Source organism: Alosa pseudoharengus, unplaced genomic scaffold (assembly GCF_046254945.1).
Source record: "Alosa pseudoharengus isolate Yale_2024_CS ecotype anadromous, Long Island Sound unplaced genomic scaffold, YU_APseudo_1.1 YU_APseudo_1.1_scf_22, whole genome shotgun sequence".
Lineage (NCBI taxonomy): Eukaryota > Metazoa > Chordata > Actinopteri > Clupeiformes > Clupeidae > Alosa > Alosa pseudoharengus.
In genome coordinates, this window is record NW_027468680.1 from 11642998 (window position 1) to 11661852 (window position 18855).

At 41.2% G+C, this 18855-nt stretch overlaps 4 protein-coding genes across 7 annotated transcripts in view; 2 read left to right on the forward strand and 2 right to left on the reverse strand.

Moving 5' to 3' along the window:
* Positions 1 to 172: 172 nt before the first annotated feature.
* Positions 173 to 9356, reverse strand: fbxo33 (F-box protein 33). The gene is made up of 4 exons (XM_076300522.1): positions 8834 to 9356; positions 7919 to 8029; positions 7096 to 7763; positions 173 to 5863 (listed from the first exon to the last, which is right to left on the reverse strand). Exons 1-4 carry the CDS (start codon positions 9259 to 9261, stop codon positions 5598 to 5600), a joined length of 1473 nt encoding a protein of 490 aa, XP_076156637.1. The 5' UTR covers positions 9262 to 9356; the 3' UTR covers positions 173 to 5597.
* Positions 9357 to 10202: 846 nt separating this feature from the next.
* On the forward strand, positions 10203 to 13480 carry fam177a1 (family with sequence similarity 177 member A1). Of its 2 annotated transcripts, XM_076300525.1 has the most exons (6): positions 10205 to 10261; positions 10300 to 10332; positions 11526 to 11702; positions 11788 to 11854; positions 12046 to 12143; positions 12396 to 13480. In XM_076300525.1, exons 2-6 carry the CDS (start codon positions 10318 to 10320, stop codon positions 12591 to 12593), a joined length of 555 nt encoding a protein of 184 aa, XP_076156640.1. In that variant the 5' UTR covers positions 10205 to 10261; positions 10300 to 10317; the 3' UTR covers positions 12594 to 13480. The 2 variants fall into 2 exon arrangements, with proteins under 2 accessions (XP_076156639.1, XP_076156640.1); XM_076300524.1 differs by having other exon boundaries at positions 10203 to 10332.
* A 34-nt stretch (positions 13481 to 13514) lies between these two features.
* On the reverse strand, positions 13515 to 18358 carry ppp2r3c (protein phosphatase 2, regulatory subunit B'', gamma). Its single transcript, XM_076300523.1, has 13 exons — positions 18254 to 18358; positions 17737 to 17861; positions 17551 to 17655; positions 17206 to 17318; positions 16546 to 16643; positions 16274 to 16344; positions 15881 to 16013; positions 15407 to 15462; positions 15196 to 15271; positions 14818 to 14954; positions 14298 to 14435; positions 14136 to 14195; positions 13515 to 13926 (listed from the first exon to the last, which is right to left on the reverse strand). Exons 1-13 carry the CDS (start codon positions 18318 to 18320, stop codon positions 13735 to 13737), a joined length of 1371 nt encoding a protein of 456 aa, XP_076156638.1. The 5' UTR covers positions 18321 to 18358; the 3' UTR covers positions 13515 to 13734.
* Positions 18359 to 18435: 77 nt separating this feature from the next.
* Positions 18436 to 18855, forward strand: part of prorp (protein only RNase P catalytic subunit) — a 15379-nt gene continuing 14959 nt past the window's right edge. For 2 of the 3 annotated variants that reach the window (XM_076300526.1, XM_076300527.1), the window contains exon 1: positions 18437 to 18855. This exon is cut by the window's right edge and continues 950 nt beyond it. In XM_076300526.1, the coding sequence (XP_076156641.1) occupies positions 18838 to 18855 (18 nt within the window). In that variant the 5' untranslated portion in view covers positions 18437 to 18837. The other variant, XM_076300528.1, reaches the window with a different exon arrangement.

Sequence of the window (18855 nt, forward strand, 5' to 3'; positions counted from 1 at the left end):
ATGTAGGCAAGTTAATTTTTTTGTAATTTATGATTCTTAGGTTCTCTGCTCTGGAGTAGAGTAAAATGCAAGTCTCAAAAAGGTGGTGATGTTAAATACCTCTATTGCTGTAAAATATCTAAAAAGACATGACTGAACGACAATACCTTGAAAGAACAAATGACAACAGGAATATTTTGTAATGCTTTTATTTCACTGATTAAAAGAAAATGGATTCATTCAACATTGATTCAAAAATCAACATTCGGCTGGTTTACCCAATATGTGTCAGGTTTTTATATATCATAGGTTTTTCTCCTTTGTTACTGTGGAACATAAGATCACTTCTCCAATCAATGAAATTTCTCCACATCTGGCATTTTCACACCTGTGCCGGTGAATTGTGTTTTTCCCCATTTGCAGATGTACATATAAAATCCAATGCTATGTGCTCACTGGAGACAGAAAAGACAGTACACACCTGCCCTATAATATTAAACATTTAAGATGGTAAAACCATTTTTGCAAAACAACGCTTATAAACTTTTGTCATGTTCATAAATAGAACCCGGACAGATGTAGCATAGAGGTGTGGATGCATATAAACATACATTGATATATATATATACACATGCACACCTTCTTATGCACTGTAAAGTTTCCTTACGTTTTTTTTTTTTTCAAACTTCTGCAACCCCGATAAGTTTATAAGGTAGCAGCCAGGTCTCAGCACTGCTAGTGCACACCCACAGTTGGCCACTGCTTTATTGCAAACTGTCCTGATTTTAAACAAATGCACAACATTCGTACCTCTTAGAACTGGGGCCGGCTGGCCGGTCTCATGGAGACCATGTCTGTACCCACGGTCGCCCTTGAAACGGAGTTGGCTTCCGAAGAATCAAGATCTTAAAATAATAATAATAGCAATAATAATAAGGCCAAGTATCACTGCAGTAAGTTACTTCCATTTATGAGTGACAGTAAAAGAAAAAAAAAAGAAATCAAGAAAAAAAAAAAAAAGATTTAAGAGCCACTGAATTATATGCATTCCACTTGCATAGTTATTGACTTTGCTGTACATGCAAGCCAGCCTGCTGGAGAGGAGATTGTGGCTTGGTGCAAGCTTAATGTCTGGGACCAACAGTGGTGCTGTCTAAGGTGACTCAAGGGTTAACTGGTTGTCGAAAAATCAACCGATAAGACAAGACTCTTTACGGTCACCTCCACTGCAACACATGGTCACAACTTTGACCAAAAGCTTATTTCACTTCTGTGTTTTACTCTCCACTCACTTCTTAAGGCTGGCATGAGGTTATTTTATAACAGTAAGGTAGCTATTGGAACTCGATCGAGCTTTTACAGGCAACAGTTTTTGAGTTGGCTCTCAAAGATGGCTTCCGAGCAGCCTACTGTTTTTTTTTTTTACAGCTTTCTCCTTTGTGACAAGAGATAGATAGAGAGAGATTTGGATTGTAAATGCATACAAACATCTTCTACTAAAAATAAATCTGAAAAAAAAGAACAAAAAAGGAAAAGAAATACCTCTTGTAAATAACTCTGGGATCCAATGGAGTTGTAACAATCAACTGGTCCAATAATCTTCCCCGCATAACAAGAAATCCTGTTTAAAATGCCCCTCGGCACATGGTGACAGGCAAAAAGGGATCGATACAACAAACCAGGTCTCAGTGACTTGATACTCAAATGGTTTCATCGTAACAGACCAGTCATTTATCTTTAGTAATGGAACCCATTGCAACCCCCCCCCCCCAAAAAAAAAACAAAAAAAAAGAAAAGAAAAAAAAGAATAAAATAGTAAAAAAATAAGTCATTTCATGCAGACATTTGGCCATGGTTTTGTTTGTTTTTAAACTCCCCAGTGGAATGTTCCTCACACGTCTCATAGCAGCTTGTAGGTCTGATAGAACCAACCCTTGATTTGAAATTCATCAATAAGTTCTTTTTTATCTTAAGTTACATTCACTCTTCACAGTGAAACAGGTGCATTGTTAAGAGATCTACTTGTTGTTGACCCAAAGGCCGCAGCACAGCTGCGACAACCAACACGTGGCCCAACTTTTGCTCCTCACTTCAGCACATTATGAAACTCTAAAAGTAGATGTGGTATAAGTAGTAGTATAGTAGTATGTCTCGGCCCAGAGAAGCTGTTGGCCCCGGCCCTTTTGCCTGCAGGTGGGCACTTCATGTGGGGTTTTTTCTATGCATCACCGTTATCTTTGGCAGCGGACGCAGACATGCTGACAGAATATTTCATTAAATCCAGTGACTCTGAGAAGCTGTTTGTTTTTTTTGTAGTTTTCGTATGATTTTTTTTTCTCTTAACTTTTTCCTCTCTTAGTTTGAGGCCTGAGCTTTTGAAAACCTCCCCTCCGCTCCTCTACTTGCCGGACAGTTACCCTGAGAAAGACTGGTTCCTGTTCACTGCTGAGAAAGTGGTACGCCTTGTATTTCTTTTTGTTAGATACCGAGTTGCACACGCGCACACACTCGCACAAACACACACTCACCACTTAGCTGATGTATGCACTTTTTGAATAATGTTACAATAAAACAAAACACACACACACGCAAATGCACACCAAGAAGAAATCTTCACAAAAAAAAGCGGAAATGAAAGAAAAAGAATCCTTGATGCTTTTACCTTTGTAACAGTGGACCAATGCTTGTTCTAGACTTAAACTCCACTAACAAACCTTTGAGAACACGAGAGGTTAAAATGAAAGCTATTCTGGGTTTTAGGCACAGGATGGAGTAGCAGGTTATGCATTAGCAGTTCACATACTGAAACAAGCGACAGACAATTTAATCCTTTAACCTTCAGTCTATAGCCAGTTTTCATCAGCGATGACCAAAATATAATATTCTGATCGATCAAAATATAGAACAATCTCAAAGAAAGGTCCTTTTTTGGTGTAGTACTAAAATATAGAAACAGGGCTTTCTAATGAACTCACTGCAATTCCTCTCTTTGCATACATTTTCCCCTCTTAACCTGCATCTTTTCTGGAATTCACACGAAGAAACATAAATGCAAGTCTGTCAACAGGAATATTTGCACTTGGCCTTCGACATGGGTGCCACAGGTGAGGGAAAACCTCGCTGGATGACTGCAGTGGTCATTTCGCAGCTAGCCTCACACTAACCGCATTCTGGCGCCACCAGTTCTTGGGAAGACACACCTCTCTTTACCTTTCGCCTCACACACCCGCATACAAGTTTTATACCTTCCTTCCTTACAGGAAGCACTCACTTTGGTAATTTCCGGACATTTCTTTCACACCTGATCTTCAAGTGTAGGAGTGCTGAGGCAGCATTGGCCCATCTGGCTTTGGCCACCATCATCTTGGGGGGGGCGATGCCACCTCTAAAAGAAAACAGGCCATAGACCTAAAGGCATCCCCTTGAAAACAAAACACTGTCATGTGCCCAAGTGGATTTACTCTGACAAGGGCTGGAGATATGCAATCATCAAGGGATTGGAGGGATGATTGACTGAGGTGGCGTTGGGGGGGTCACAGAGCCTCTTGCAAGAGCAAGAGGGTTTTTTTTCTCACTTCTTTTTAAAATAAAGGCCTGAGCTTCACATTCACGTTCTAACACTAGGCAATCGACCGCCACCATGTCCCACCACAATGAACTTCTCAATTTTTTTTTAAAAAGAGCAAATATGTGCAAGAGAGATAGCACAACTCAGGTAAAAGCGCGCAGCACATGACACAACACTGAAGATGACAACTTTGTAAAAAAAACAAAAAAAGTAGTAAACCAAGAAACTATGAGGGAAATAGATGTTTTTTTTTTCTTAAAAGAAAAACAAACATCCCCCTGAAGAGCACTCTTTTGGAAGAGCTTCCGTATTTTTTCCCCCTCTCCATTGCCATGCTACCACCTCAAAATTCCTCTACACATTTTGTGTGTCGGATGTCTAAACCAACCACGCTCCCAACACAACCAGCTTTCACAAAAGCCATTACAGGAAAACAAAAAGTACCGCAGTGCAGGAATCCTGAGATATGGAACAAGCAAACACACTTAACGCCTCTAGCCATCACTCGCATAACACAAGCACAACACAAGATGTAACATAGACCTGGATTCAACCCAGCACATGCACGATTTTGCCCTCAGCAACGACCAAGACAGGATTACTCTATTAACATGCGTCTACACTGCAGTGCAACACACTCATGTCTACCCTACGACTGGTCTATGGAGAGAGAAATGGGCAAAAAGTGACGTTTTGAATTGATTGAATCCAAGAAAGTTTGATAATGAAAACAACAGGGGAGTTTCCAAGGCAACTGTGACTTAAAAAGAACAGATAAAACTGACAAGAGTAGCTGATTGTTTCATTCATCTTCATCATCTAGATCTTCGTCATCGTCCTGTTTGTGCCTACCTGAGACGGACAGAGGATTTATTCCTTTCTTTTGTTGTTTGAGAGCGAGAAACCTGCAGCTAGTTCTCTGCTAACACTTAGCCCCCATAGGTAAAGTGCTGGGAAGGGCTTGCAGTGTGCAGGAGTTTGAAACCCTCCACTATCATGTACGTGTGTTTGTGTGTGTATGTGTTTTTTTTTTCCTTCCACCAGCAGACCTGTTTATCTACTGTATTTCCAGGTTGAGGAAAAACCAGCAGGATCTTAAGTCCCGAATGTAGCCAACAATGACAACAACTATTACTACTACAACAACAACATGTCAGCATCATCATCATCATTATCATCATCATCACTTATGAAAGAAAAAGAGGAAGAAGAAACACTTACAAAAAAAGACAGATGAACAGAGAGGAAGGCTGCAAGGAGCTTTGCAACTGTTCATCGGTTCTGACCCTTGGCCCGGAAGACTAATCTCCCTTCGAAATAAATCAAGGAGGGGGTGTAAATAAGATCACAGGATCTTGTCCTCGCAAAATGAGCCAAGATAAATTAAAAAGTGATGGTTCTGTTCTCTGTCTGTACGGTAACACCAAACTCCGACAAAAACAAAATGAAAACAAAGTCAGACAGGTGTTTAAAGCAAGAAAAAAAAAGAGAGAAAAAAAGAATACAAAGCAAAAACAGCTCACGGTACGATCAACTCCTAATCTAAGTGTATCCAAAAAAAATGAAAAAAAAAGCACACACACACACACACACACACAACATTGAGCCCCTCATCACCTTTCACTCAATTAGCTACTAAATCGATACCCAACTATACTCTCCTATTAATGAGCAGGATATACAGAGAGATATTAATATAGTGCTAATACTGAATAAACACAGCACATATAAAGGATTATTTGTCACACTATAGGAGAGAGAGAGAGAGAGAGAAAAAAAAATCATAATCGTAAAATGAGAAGAAACCCGCAAGTAAAACAAAGGAAAGAAAAAAAATACATCAACGAAAACAGGACTGAATAAGGGCGAAAGGTCTACCTTCAAGTACAAGGGGAGGGAGTTAGGATAGGGTGTAATTGGGCATTGTGTGGGAGAAGGAGAACTTGAGAAGAGGAAGGGAGAGGAAGAGGAGAGTGGGAGAGAGAAAATTGGGAAGAGGCAAGACTTGCAGGTGAACGAGCGCACATGCGTTGGCGACGGGTGGGGACATTCAGATGCCCTCGCTGAAGCTCTGCATCTCGCGGTGGAAGTGCTGGGTGGGCTCGCTGAGGACCACGCTGGTGTCCAGGGAAGGGTGCCACACGCGCCCCAGGCCCAGGGAGACCTCCTTCACCAGGTTGTGGACGGGGTCGCCCTCGATGAACACCGACTGGTCTGGGTCGAAGTCGATGCTCTCCTCGGAAACAGCAAGCACCTTCAGGTTGGAGCCACGCAAGCGCGAGATGGCAACTAGGTTGTGGGACCACACCGTGTAGCCTAAGGAGAGAGAGATAAAGAGAAAGAGAGAGAAAGAGAGAGAAAGAGAGAAAGAAAGAGGGAAAGAAAGATAGCAAGTGAGTGAGCTAGTGACTGAATGACACATGAAACAGGTCATTTAAGAGAAAGGCAGTTGAAAAGTTAGAGGGAATATAGATAGTGGGAACACATTTGTTTGTGTTGATAACACGTCTCCAAGACGTTGCTCTATTAGCCTTTCCCTCCTTATCAGAACCTTGTCCAAACTACTGGGCAGATTAGGGGTATTTCCAGTAGTTTGTAAGTGGTAAACCTCCAAATAGAAGAACTCTGATTTATTCTACTGGTAAAACAAAGCCTTAGAGCTCCTTTGTTAGAAGGTTTACCACTTACCAAGTTAACTGTCTCAGGTTTGTCACAAAACCACATACTTGGAATTCTCCCTGGCCAAAATACACGCACACAAAAAACAAGCACGCAAACCCTCGAAAGGAAAACACAAGTCTCACTGCTCACTTCTCTCACTTCGTTCAACACCACAACAACAGGAAAAAAGTGGAAATGGCATCATCTTTCCAGTCTTCCAAAGTAACGGCCGTGTGTGTGTTTCATGGCCAGTAGCTCGGACTTATGCTCGCTAGAAAACAAACAAATCTGATAACCAAAACAGCAGCTTAAAAGGCAGCTCCATTGCCTTGTTTGGAGGAACAAAACAGGACGAGTTTCTACAGCAGCTAATCTGACCTTCGGTGTTTGTTTATGGGAAGTCTATGCATGAAAACAGTTCCCTGCCGATACAAAAACAATAACTCATACCTATAACTATACTTTGGCATGTACGGTCTAATACAGATGTATATGACCTTGTGTTTGGAGATCAATCTAGTGGACTCCACTGCCACCATTTCAGCTTGCTCAATCATGAGCAAGAGGCCAATGCTCAAAATGCAGAGGAGACACATCATGGGAGAAAGTATTGAATCAGTTTCAGCTTAACAGTGAAGCTAATGACACACACATACAGTGAAAGAGAGTGATGACAGGTGGACCAACAAGACCAATATTCTTCACCGGGTATCATCACACCAGTGTGACTAGAAAGTTGCATATAACATTTGAAGAATATCTGGGTCCATCGAACACATGATCGAATGTCAAATTGTAGAATCTTGCAATGTTGATGAACTCAAAACTCGTATGACTTTCAAAAGAATGAATGAATGAATAAATGAAAAAGGACGAGGTCATCTCACCATGGATGATAAGAACAGCCAGATGGACGCAGCGCCAGGCCAGGAGCACCAGCGGGTCCTCGTTGCGGTTGACGCTCAGGTCGGGGAAGCCGGCGTCGTCGCGCATCAGCACGAAATTGCTGAGCGTCTTGTGGTACTGCTGCGAGATGAGCTCCACAGCGCCGTCCGTCACGGGCACGCTGTAGCTGTCCAGGTGGATGCGCTCCAGGGGCATGCTGGGCTTGAGCACGCGAAGCAGGTCCTGGCTGCACACGTCCAGCGCCATCAGGTAGACGCGCAGGTTGCTGCTGCGCCGCACCAGCGCCTTCCAGTCGTCCTCGCCGGCCGTGCCGTTCAGCGGCTTGGCCTCCAGGGCGGCGCCGTTGAGCAGGAGCGAGAGGCGGTGCAGCGGGGCGCGATCCTGGCCTGCCAGCAGGCAGCACATGGTGGAGGAGAAGTCGCAGAAGTCGAGCGCCAGCGAGCGCAGGTGGACAAGGCGCTCCAGCTCCACGGGGACCAGGAGGCTGGGCAGCTGGTTATCCAGCAGGCTGAGGTGCCCCAGGGATGTGGCACTGGGGTTGGAGAGCGAGGCCAAGGAGCATGGAGTCACCACGCCCAGCATGAAGGCGGAGGAGAGCCACTTCAATTGCCTACTGTTGGACAGGATCTCTTCAAATAGCATCTGGATCCTTAAACGCAGAGGTGAGGAGAGAGAAAACAATTAGAAAGGAGGGTGGATGGGGGGGGGGGGGGGTTAGAAAACACAGACAATAAGGCAATGCCTGAGAGTAAAGGATAACATCACATATAGATTGTAAACAGCATACCATTATGATGCACTTACTCTTTGATTTTTTTGCTTCCCTGGTCAACTTGGTGGAGATAGGCGCTGTCAAATAAACCCTCATCCTGCAGAATGCAGGTATCACCATAGAGACTCAACCTTTGGAGATATCTTGAGAGAAACAGAAGAAACACATATTAAACACACATATAAAATGTAATAACTGAACTGAACTGACCAGATAATAGATGATGAATTGGTATGACTACCAGCAATACATTGACCTAAATGAATGGTCAAATGAAAAATCCCATACTGAGCCCCTTTAAGAGAATATAATGGAAGTTTCTCTCCAAACATGCACTATTGCATAAACGTGGAACTTCCTTCACACTACTCGGGGAGACATGCCTAGAAATACCACTATAATACCATATGGTTGTGACAAGGGAACTTTCAAGAAAAAAATAAAAATAAAAGACCGCAGAATAATACAGATTATCTTTACTATACAGACTGGGCTTTCTCTTCAACACAAAAGGAACCGTTATGTGAGATTCTACCTGGGGGGAAAGGGCTTCTAGCCCCATCAAGATTTTCCCTTGGCTGTCGTGTGTTCTGGAAATCTGCGCATTTTCATAATGGAATGGCATTCATTGTTAAAATGCCATTGCATTGCAAATGGAAAACAATGTATTTGCCAACAATACAGTTTATGGTAATGAAAAGGCACACTTATCCATGCCCCTGTAATGTAAACTACGCAACGTCACTGAGATCTGTAGCTATCAGACATAGCTTGGTTACGTAATGACATGGGTTTGTTTATAACTAGCTAGCTTGCTGATTTAGCTTCCTGGCTAACTAGCTGGTAGCAAGCAAGCTATGCTAGCACTGAGAAAATGGCGTTTCTCAACTGACAGGGTATACATAACATAAAGTAAATTGACGTAATAACATGGAGACATGTATTACCTGTTGTTTCGAAGACTGCGAAGTACACATAGCACCTGGTCCAAATAGGTGATCATAGCATCTTTCCAGCGGTCAGAAAACTGTGGGTCACTCTCCACAGGTTCCATTCTGCCCTCCATTGCTTGCAATGGGCTTAGGTACCCATCCACTGGTGCGAACTCCAGCTGCAGCTCACGCACAAAGGAACCAAACTTGCGCATGAGGAATTCTAATCTTGGGGTCTCCTCAGATCCAGAGCCACCTCCATTCGTTCCTCCACCGACACGCAACTTCAGCTCTGTCCACAACGCTGGGTAAAACAGACACTCCCTCCAGCGAGAACATACGGCCGAGGCCCGAAGCTTGTCTCGATCTGACAAAAAGGAAAATATGTGAACAATAAGCTCACTGGGTAAAGCCAAGGCTCCGACACCCCCGCACAGAGCCATGGCTATTGGCTTCAAGACGGCAACAACTCAGAATAGGGTAAAATATAACCGTTGCACTGTAAGCTACGAGACTTCACGACGGGCCAAATGCTGCAGATCTCTCGCCCTACTGGTCGTGTATGGAGAAAACAAACATCGTTCAGTAGCTTTGCTTTCAATACTATTGGACCATTCCATTACCTCTATAGATGGGTGAAGAATACGAAGAGGTAAGACAGTAGGATTAAGACACGAAGAAATCATTATGGGTTTGTTTTTCATTGTCGAGAGCTTAGTGTCTAGCTGTTTATGTATTTTCCACTCTCACAATTTTTTATGTATGTCCAGTCATTTTGGGATATTCCTGTAATGGTTTATTCCACAGCGCTCTTATTTTTGCCATACCATTTAAGACCTCTAGAGGTAGTACTTGCAACGTGCAATTCCCCGTTAATCGAGGAATATATTTGTTTTAGTATATCTTTTGTTCTCTCTTAAACTTCAGTATTTTGTACTATATTTCATATATATATGTACATTTAATGTAGGCCTACATAGATTGATGTCCAGTTAAATCAACAGTGCTTTTCACAACCCATTCGTTTCATTTAGGGGGCGTGGCACCATCGCAAAAACTGGATATCTGTACCTCTTGTCATACTTACTATTAAATGTAAGGCTCTAATGACAAGTGTGCAATCTTACAAACAATCATACTGTACATCCTAAGTACTTGTTATTCACTCCCTTCATGTAGTGATATATTGTTCATCGTATAATGCAGGTTTCACTGTTCTTAGGTCAGTACTCAGCTGGCTGACTATAGTCATTCAAATTGCAATCAAATAACATTTTGTTAACCATTAAATTAGTGTACTGGTGCAAATCTGAACCAGAGCGACTTTTAAACGACATCATCTGCCACAGACGTCACTTCCAACACAGCCTGGCTTGCACCTCCCCCGGCTTTCTGAAGTTAGCAAACCTAGCTAACCAGTGGTGGTGGTGGACGAGGAAGTGGAGATGGCCGAATTGTCACTTTATCTCACAAACGTTAACATATCTGTGGGGCAAACTATGGATAAAGAGAAGGTATTTCATAATGTTTTAATCTAACATGTATATAAGTTGTTAAAGTGAACTGTTGTGTCGCTGTTGCTATTATTAATATTAGCTAGCGTGTCTCGGCTAACGTTAGCTTGTAAACCTAACAACAACCTGTGTACAGCCTAATATCATGTTGGTATAGTGGTGCGTGTCTGTGTATCGCAGCTATTGCGTGTGATAGTTTGTCGTACTTCCATTCAGAAATGGGCTTTTCAATTTAGTGCAACTGCATTATTAGTGAGACCGCAAGCTGATGTGCATTGTATTGATGGTAACGTTGTAGTAGCAGCGCCAACAGGCAACACATCACAAGATAACAACCTGTTGGTCTCTTAACTTTTCCGTGGGACCGATTGATGTTGTTAGTTACTGTTACATCCATGAAAGGTTATTAAGAAGAGAGCACTGAAATAACTACATTTAGCATACTTGTGTTATTCGGATATAAAGATAACCTTCAACGACAGGTGGGGTATACTACGAATCTCGATTAGTGGGTTAGCGAGGTATGTTGCGCTCAAAGCCAGGGTATACTGTGACACGAAAGTGGATCTGTTTTAGTGTCGCTATATCACCATGGTATCTTATGCTGTCAACCAAACCTGGTCGGGAGGAGGTTATGTGCTAAGTTATAGCTCAAATCGTGTGATCTACCCCCCACTGACCAATCAATTGTCTTAAAAACGAAGTTATCTCAAGTGTAGGATTCTGTCATATATCTTACAGGTGGGGCTCCGCCTCTACTAACATTTTGGAGCTCGAATGCGCTTTAATAGTGCTGTGCGTGCAAATATCCCACTATGGACGTGCATACCATACAACAACTGATGACCATTGATTTTTCATGATGTTATAGGTTAGACACAAAAAATGACCGTAGTGTAGATTAAGCCAACGCTCATGAATGCGGAAGTAATTGTTTTTAAATAGAGGCGGTCTTGTGCGTCTCCACATTTCACGATTGGCGAGCGTCATCCCAACACCGAGAACGCGCACAGATCTGAGCTGAAAGCCTAGTTTGACAAATATATCACATAACTGCTATCGTAGTATCACTTACCGTATACCCCCGAGTCAAGGCTTTGTCAAGCCTCGATATGTATACATAGCCTAGATATGTCTAACGTGCTTCGTAGTATACCCCACTGCTGGTACTGAAGGTGTTTGTTTTGCTTTAGACTGCCAGTGTGGGGAAGGATTTTGAGAATGTAGAGCTTGGTGATTTGGGTCTGAAAAAGCAAAAGGTTCCCCGAAGAACCATATACTTTGCCAGTGGGGAGACTATGGAGGAATACAGTACAGATGAAGAAGAGGAAGAGCCTGAGAAGAAGGAAGCATTGACCACAGTTGATCCCGTAAGTTACGCTTGTTATTGCTACTACCATACTGTAACGGGTGTGGTAGGTTTTAATGGCACATTTCCTGTGTTTTCAATTACAGTCAACACTCACATGGGGCCCATATGTGTGGTTCCAAATGTGGAGAATGGCTACCTCAACCGTTTCAGGTAGGACTGAACTGTAACCCAACTGATTTGTAACTAATCACAGTTTTGGAGTTAACTGTTGTGTTGCTCTGTCTATATACTGCCTTTCCCCATCCTTCCTTTTTTAACATTATAATGTTGGTTCTGAAATATCTAGTCTTTGACGTTGGTTAATGCCTGACAGTTTTTCCCCTCATATTTGTGTATCACAGTGTGTGATTATCTTGGTGAGAGACTGGCTGGACTCTTGGGTATAACATCACCGAAGTATCAGTATGCCATTGACGAGTACTACAGAATGAGAAAGGAGGTGAGCAGTAACTCGAGTATAGTGAATGAGAGCGTACTAAATATGGGGAAACACACCAATTCATTTATTTTCACCATGGCCAAGCTTAAGTCACAAATCATGAGAGAACCACTTTATACCTGATTTAAGTTAATATCTAGATTTCAGTCAGATGGCCAAGGGGGAAATGAAATACCCCCTGTCCGTCCTCTCAAGTTTGCATGGGCACCTGGTATAATATTCCGAATCCTTACTGATAATTGCCAATTACAGGATGAGGAGGAAGAAGAAGAGAACCGCCTTGCTGAGGAGGCAGAGAGGAACTTCAACAAGGGGAGCCAAGAGGGTCAGCCGCCCAGGGTGGAACAGCCGGAGACAAACCCCTCGTTTGTGAACGTCACGTTTGAGCTGGAGCCAGAGCCTCATTCAGCACCTGATGCTGTACATGTCCCTGCCCCTCTCCCCTCTTAAAGTCTACTATTAAACAGATGTCAGTCTTTTAGTTACCAATCCTTTCCTTTTTCTTTGCAGTTTGTAGATTTGTTAACATTCTGAACGTGAAATGCAGTTTAGTAATAAGTGTAGTGGAGGTAGACTGAAGATTTAGTTTTCTTACCAGGGAAATGATATGAATGTGCTATGATCAGTACTGTGAAAACATCCCATAATGTCCAGTGCTAGGTGAGCACCAAGCTGTAGGTATGTAATGTATTTACTGTCTATTCTGTTTTTGTTACAAGTTTTCTATGCAACTAATGTAATATATTTTGTATGTACGATGCATTGTTGATGCATGACAAAGCTTATTATTGGTTTGTATGCAAATACTGGCTTTTGGATATAATTTCAAAAGGTACTTATTGAAAAGTTGGGCTACAATTAATTCGATTCTCTCTCAAAATAGGCTGAATTCGTTTTTGAGTGCAGTATTTGATCAAATACACTCCATACACTATAAAATTGCATGGCCAAAAGTGCTGTTTCCTATCCAAGGGCATGTTCAGGATGTTCAATTACACTGACAATGTGTTGAGGCCCTTTGAATACTTAATAGAGCAACTCTACCATGTTGCCTTTTCTACATAGATCAATGTTCATGTTATTTCAGGAGTGTCAGTTGAATATTTGTCATCAGATGTTCTGAGGTCATATAACCTTATGGAATACTCATCTCATGGATTACGAGGTATCAGTAGGTAGCCTGAAGTAGAATGTTTCCTTTTATTTACATGTACAAAACGATTATCTTGATCTGGATCCTGGTGTGGATTTGGAATGTAAGAATGAAGGATGCCTTCACAGTAATCTGTATTGTCACACAAGATTTAAAAATGAAGTTTTCACCCACATGAAAAGTCTCTCGCTTATTGTTGTAGTCATTCTACATATCTGTGATTTTAAGTAAAAAAGTTACTTTTATTTATGTTAATAAAACATTTTTGTACATTCAATAGAAATACATGTTTTTTCTTTGCATTCGCAACAGAGGAAAAGCTTGTATATATACACAGAACAAACCAGAATATGCACTTAACAGGAGTTCCTTTTCTGCCATGGTATATTAGAAATTAGACAATGTCCATTTTATTTGTCTTGTTTGAATGCTTAGGGGTCAAGTGTCATCAATATCCACGTTGTTACTTTCTCCATCATTGGCCACCAAAACCTCCCTGTTCTCATAAGTCCAAAATCCGTTGAGGTCGATGAGAATGCTAGTTACAGTATCACCCTGCCCACTGTTTACCAGGTCCTGAAGTGTAATCTTGTATGGATCCTTGGGTTTCACCATGTCAAATATCTCATCCTGCAGTCACAGTCACAAAAAGGGTGTTGTTTACAGTCATATATGTCACCAACACTCTGGTGTCAGAACGAAAATAAATATGCAAAGTGCATGAAGACATTTAATTCATGAGTACAATCTATAAAGTTTCATTTCGGTGTCAAGGGACCATGGAATGTATCAGTCTAGTAAAAAACAGAAACTCAGTTCTATTTATGTATTTACAATACCTTGACATCTTGGAAGGTCACCGGCTCTTGTCCATGTATTTTCATCTGTTCTTGAATAGCCTGAGGACATAATACACAGCAGAAATTATTAGGTCAGACAATATTTCAGCCACTTAACTGAAAAGAGTACAGAGTGAAGGGGGATTGGGGTTCAGAGCTTACTCTGAAAAAGTAGTTGAGCGCAAACACATTGAGGTAGCCTTTGTTGTCCATGTCCAGCAACTTAAAAATGTACTGCAGTGCTGCAGGTTCTTTCCGGTTCTCCAGAGCCAATACAAAGTCCAGGTACGTTTTATAGTCCTGAGATGAATGAGGTTAGAACAACACAAAAAGTCAATGGCACTGTTGAATGTTATGCCCTCCAGGAAAGTGCAAATTAAGCAAACATTAACTTTAGAACGCCATTGTTATACAGTTGTCACGACACTGTGGTCTGTTCACAGAAGTTAATGCACGGTCGAGGTTGTAAAACGGCCCCGACGCGAGGCGGAGAAACGTTTAAACCTCGTAAGTGCACTAATTTCTGTGAACAGACCACCGTGTCGTCCATTATCCCGCTTATTCCACTGTTGCCACTTGCGTTGTGTTCATTTCCTGTTACAATTTTAACGTTTTAATAGCTAAAACTGTCTTGTTTGTAGAACTAAACCGGTGTGTGTATTTTCTGTGGCAGCGCTCTCACCATCTCCCCATCGTAGGTCAGGCATTCTTGATACACGCGGTCAAGGAAGACACTCGTTAGTGTACCTGTTCCATAGCGAGAGAGTTCTTCTTTGCTCAGCATGCCATTGTGGTCTTTATCGAGGTTCAGATACTGACCTGAGAATTAAAAAGGCAAGGCATGCTGTTTTCATTTAAACTCTGCACTGACACCCACACAGAAACCTAAGATTTGGAAGCTTATGACAGCCAGTCAGTATGTGTTCATCTTAGAAACAAAATCAGCTCATTTTAAAGTTTATTACATTTTGAAGGTTTACCCATCCAATAGCAAAACACATGAAAAATGGTTGATTGAGATAAATGACAGTAAGCTGGCTCGTTTCTTCTTAAAGCTTACCATATACTCTGAGGGCAGATGGTGCAGAAAACCAGTTAGCCTCCTGACTTTCCTTGGACAACTCCTCATCCCTCAGCTGCAATTAATCATAAATACAAACAAGACAATAATAAAACAACAAACAAACAAAGAACAGACAATATACTGCAGCATTTACCTAATGGTTTAAGACTAGTGTGTGCATTTTTTACCACATATTTTCATTCAGTACCTCGAGAAGGTCATCCAGGAAGCTACAAGCCAGGATATCCTGTATCTTTATTTTACCTGGAATAAGGTCCAGAATTAGATTAGACTGGTTAATATGTACTGAAGGAACATTCAAAATGAAGAAAAAAGTGAAATATAGTGAGCCATCGGAATGAACCCTTGTCACATCATTTTGTCTATTTATGTTCGGTGAACTGAACTGGAGAATCTCCCTTTACAAACAATTCAGGCTAAAGTTTATTTTCTGTCCCGAGAACCAGGAAAGTGATATTCTGAGACAAAACATTGAAAGAGAGAGAAATAGATAGACATGCCAATGTCCTGAAGCTATTTACTAAAGCTTTTCAATGGAGCAAGAGCAGTCATTCTTGGCACGAGGGAGGGTCTTCACTTTCCAACAAATAAACACAAAGTAATACTAACTAGATGCATCAAGAAATATGAGACGTCAATGGACTTTAAATGAGGGAAATACCAGTGCGCAGTGGGTCGAGGAAGAAAAAGAACTTTCGGACAGCCGTGCAGACATAAAAGGAGTAGAAGGACTTCTCCAGACCATCCAGTTGGGGCAGAGTGGGGATCAACTCCAGGATGTAGTTCTCCAGGTCCTTACATGCAACAAACAGAAATAAATACACCAAGGAAACAATGTATCAGCAATAATAAAGCACACTGTGTACATCAACAATTCTGAATGTGCTTCATGTGGTTGATGTTTAGTATAATTAGAGCATATAACATATTTTCTGTGTTAGATATCTATAGAGCCTTTATTAGTCCAGGATGGATCTTCAATTCTTCCACTTACACATCAACTAGAGAGAGAAGACAGAGATAATATACAAATGGCCATGTTGATGGTACGTACAGACTCTCGCAAGTAGCCCTGCCCAGCCACGTCATACAGGCTTAACCCAATCCTTGTCTGATGCAACCAAACTGCAAGAGAAAAAACATTTGCTTGAACCTTGACTAACCAAACTCAAAATTATTCAGTCAATGATTCAGAAATAATTTAGAAATGTAAAATAATAAAATACATTTAAAAACATTTTGTAACACATTTGACACATACTAAAGCATATTTTAAGTATTATTATTACTGTACATGTGCTACAACAGTATGCCAATATACAATACCTTTTCTCATGACGTAGTTAAAAAACTGCATAATTGATATCCTTCCATATGGATCATTGTGAAGGAGTTTAGCATACACTCTAGCAGTGAAGAATTGTCTGTATAGAGAAAGGAGAAGCTCATTGATCATGTGTAATAATAACAGTAGCAGTAGCAGAAGTAATACTATCATTGTAATGGAAATTTATTAAGAGATGATTGTGTGTTGTGTTATGGTTTGTATATTATAGTATTTGTTTATATTCATTGGGTTATTGATTGAATTGACATTGTTGTTTGTTATTGCTATTCTCCTTAATGTTGTCTTACCAACTTTTTCAATTGTTTACTGTTAAATTTAGCTACTGTATTGTTGTTATTTGTATGTCGCTTTGGACAAAATAAGCATCAGCCAAATCTCATAACCATAACCACAATGGCACACTGAACAGCTAAAGATGGAAGCACAGGTGAGGGAATACCGGCTAGGCATTGCTGCATGTTGCACCTCCAATAGTGCCATTTTGTTATTCTAGGACTTGTAAGTGATCTGCCATTTACCTGTTTCAGCCTATCGTAATCCCACCTCAAAAATTTTCAGCTTTGCAACATGTCAGACATATGTCAGCACTAGGTTGGAAACAATCGCTAATAAATATTATCCACTGGGTAAATGCTTACTTGCACTTGACTCCGGCCTGCTCTCCAACTTTAAGAAAGCTCTCATAGGTGATCATAGCCTCATCTCCTGTTGCTGGTGGCACCTGGTGTTTGTCCAATAGAAACCATAGGTTCTGAGGGGAAAAATACAGACATTCAATTTCAGAGACATACACAGAGTAAAAAAAAATCCTGTCTTTATTTTCCATAATATTCATATCTTAGAAATATATGGTGGACGGAATTATATCACTTTAACCACTATTTTCATGATTCAAACACCACAACGCCCTATTTTCGAGGTCATGAAATAAAAACTGTTCCTGGGAATGACATTTTTCATGTACCATGAGTTTAGCCACTCACCTGTAACTCTTCATTATCCAGCAGTTCCCGACTCTTCCTCTGTAGAAAGACTGCTCTGGACTCCTCTCTTAATTTTTGCAACAGTACTTCATCTTCAGCAGGAAGCTACGAGAAACAATACGTTAATATTCATATGAGGTTCATTTGACGTGACCATTGGACGTGAATGAGGTCTTTCTTGTATACCCTGTAGTAAAAGCGCGGTATAGTCTTATAAGAACTGCTTCGTTCCCCTCCTCCTTTCCATTCGGTGTAGTACTTAGAAAACAGCTCTGTTTCTTCTGCCTTTTTCTCCTCCTCAGTCCTTTCATCTACAAGAAACAAACACAAGTAATCATGGCAATGTTGTTGCTGCTGTGGATGGATGCCTGTCAACAAAGCTAGCTATGCTGATGACATGCTAGCAAGCCTTTTACCACGGCCTGAAGACAATTATGATTCGTTGACTAATACGTTCAGCTTTCAGTTAGTTATATATAACACCTGACACATTGTGTTGTCAGGTGTTATATACTCATTATACTCATTTATCCTACATGAGAAACACAAAGTCACCTGGAAAGTTAAATGCACAACACCTACCTAGCATTAGCCAATGTTAGTTAGCTAGAAGAAGTTGCACAACTAACTCGTTTGGTTAACTGCAGTGTTTAGAACATTACAATAAGGGTAATTTTATGAATGATAATATTCGTTTTGTTACCTTTCTTTGAATTGGCTAGCCTTTTTCTTAAGAGATCCTTCCAGTGAGAAAGTTTATCATTCGACATGTCTACATACCGTTGACGTCTGGTACACAGTAGCCTTGCTCAGTGATTGGTTTGGTTTGCGGAGCACTTTCGTGACGTCTTCTGACTGCGCCGCGGCCGTCGGCTTTCACGTCACAACCGTCTCTGTCACTGTGCATGCTTTCTCAGGACAATTTATGGTGAGGAAACTACTTTAATAACAAGTTCCACTAAAGATTAAAATCTGTAACCTGTATGGAGCTGTTTAGAGCACATCGCTGTGTACATTAGCAAAGTGGTGTTGGAGCAGCATTTAGACAAGCTAATGTTAGCTGCTTGCTACTCAAAGTTGTGGAGGAATGGACGTTACGTTAGTCAGTCGTGTAAAGTTAACGCTAAATAAAGAAGCTATCTGACTGTTACGTTATCTTGTCAAGTAAATGCAATATAGCTTTGTGTGAATGATAAGTTAGACACTGCCCTGTCAGTTTATGAGCTCACTAAAGGTATTGTGTTGTAGCTACAGTAGCCTACCTGAAAGCAATTGTTCAGATAGGTCATGGGCCCTATGCTGATA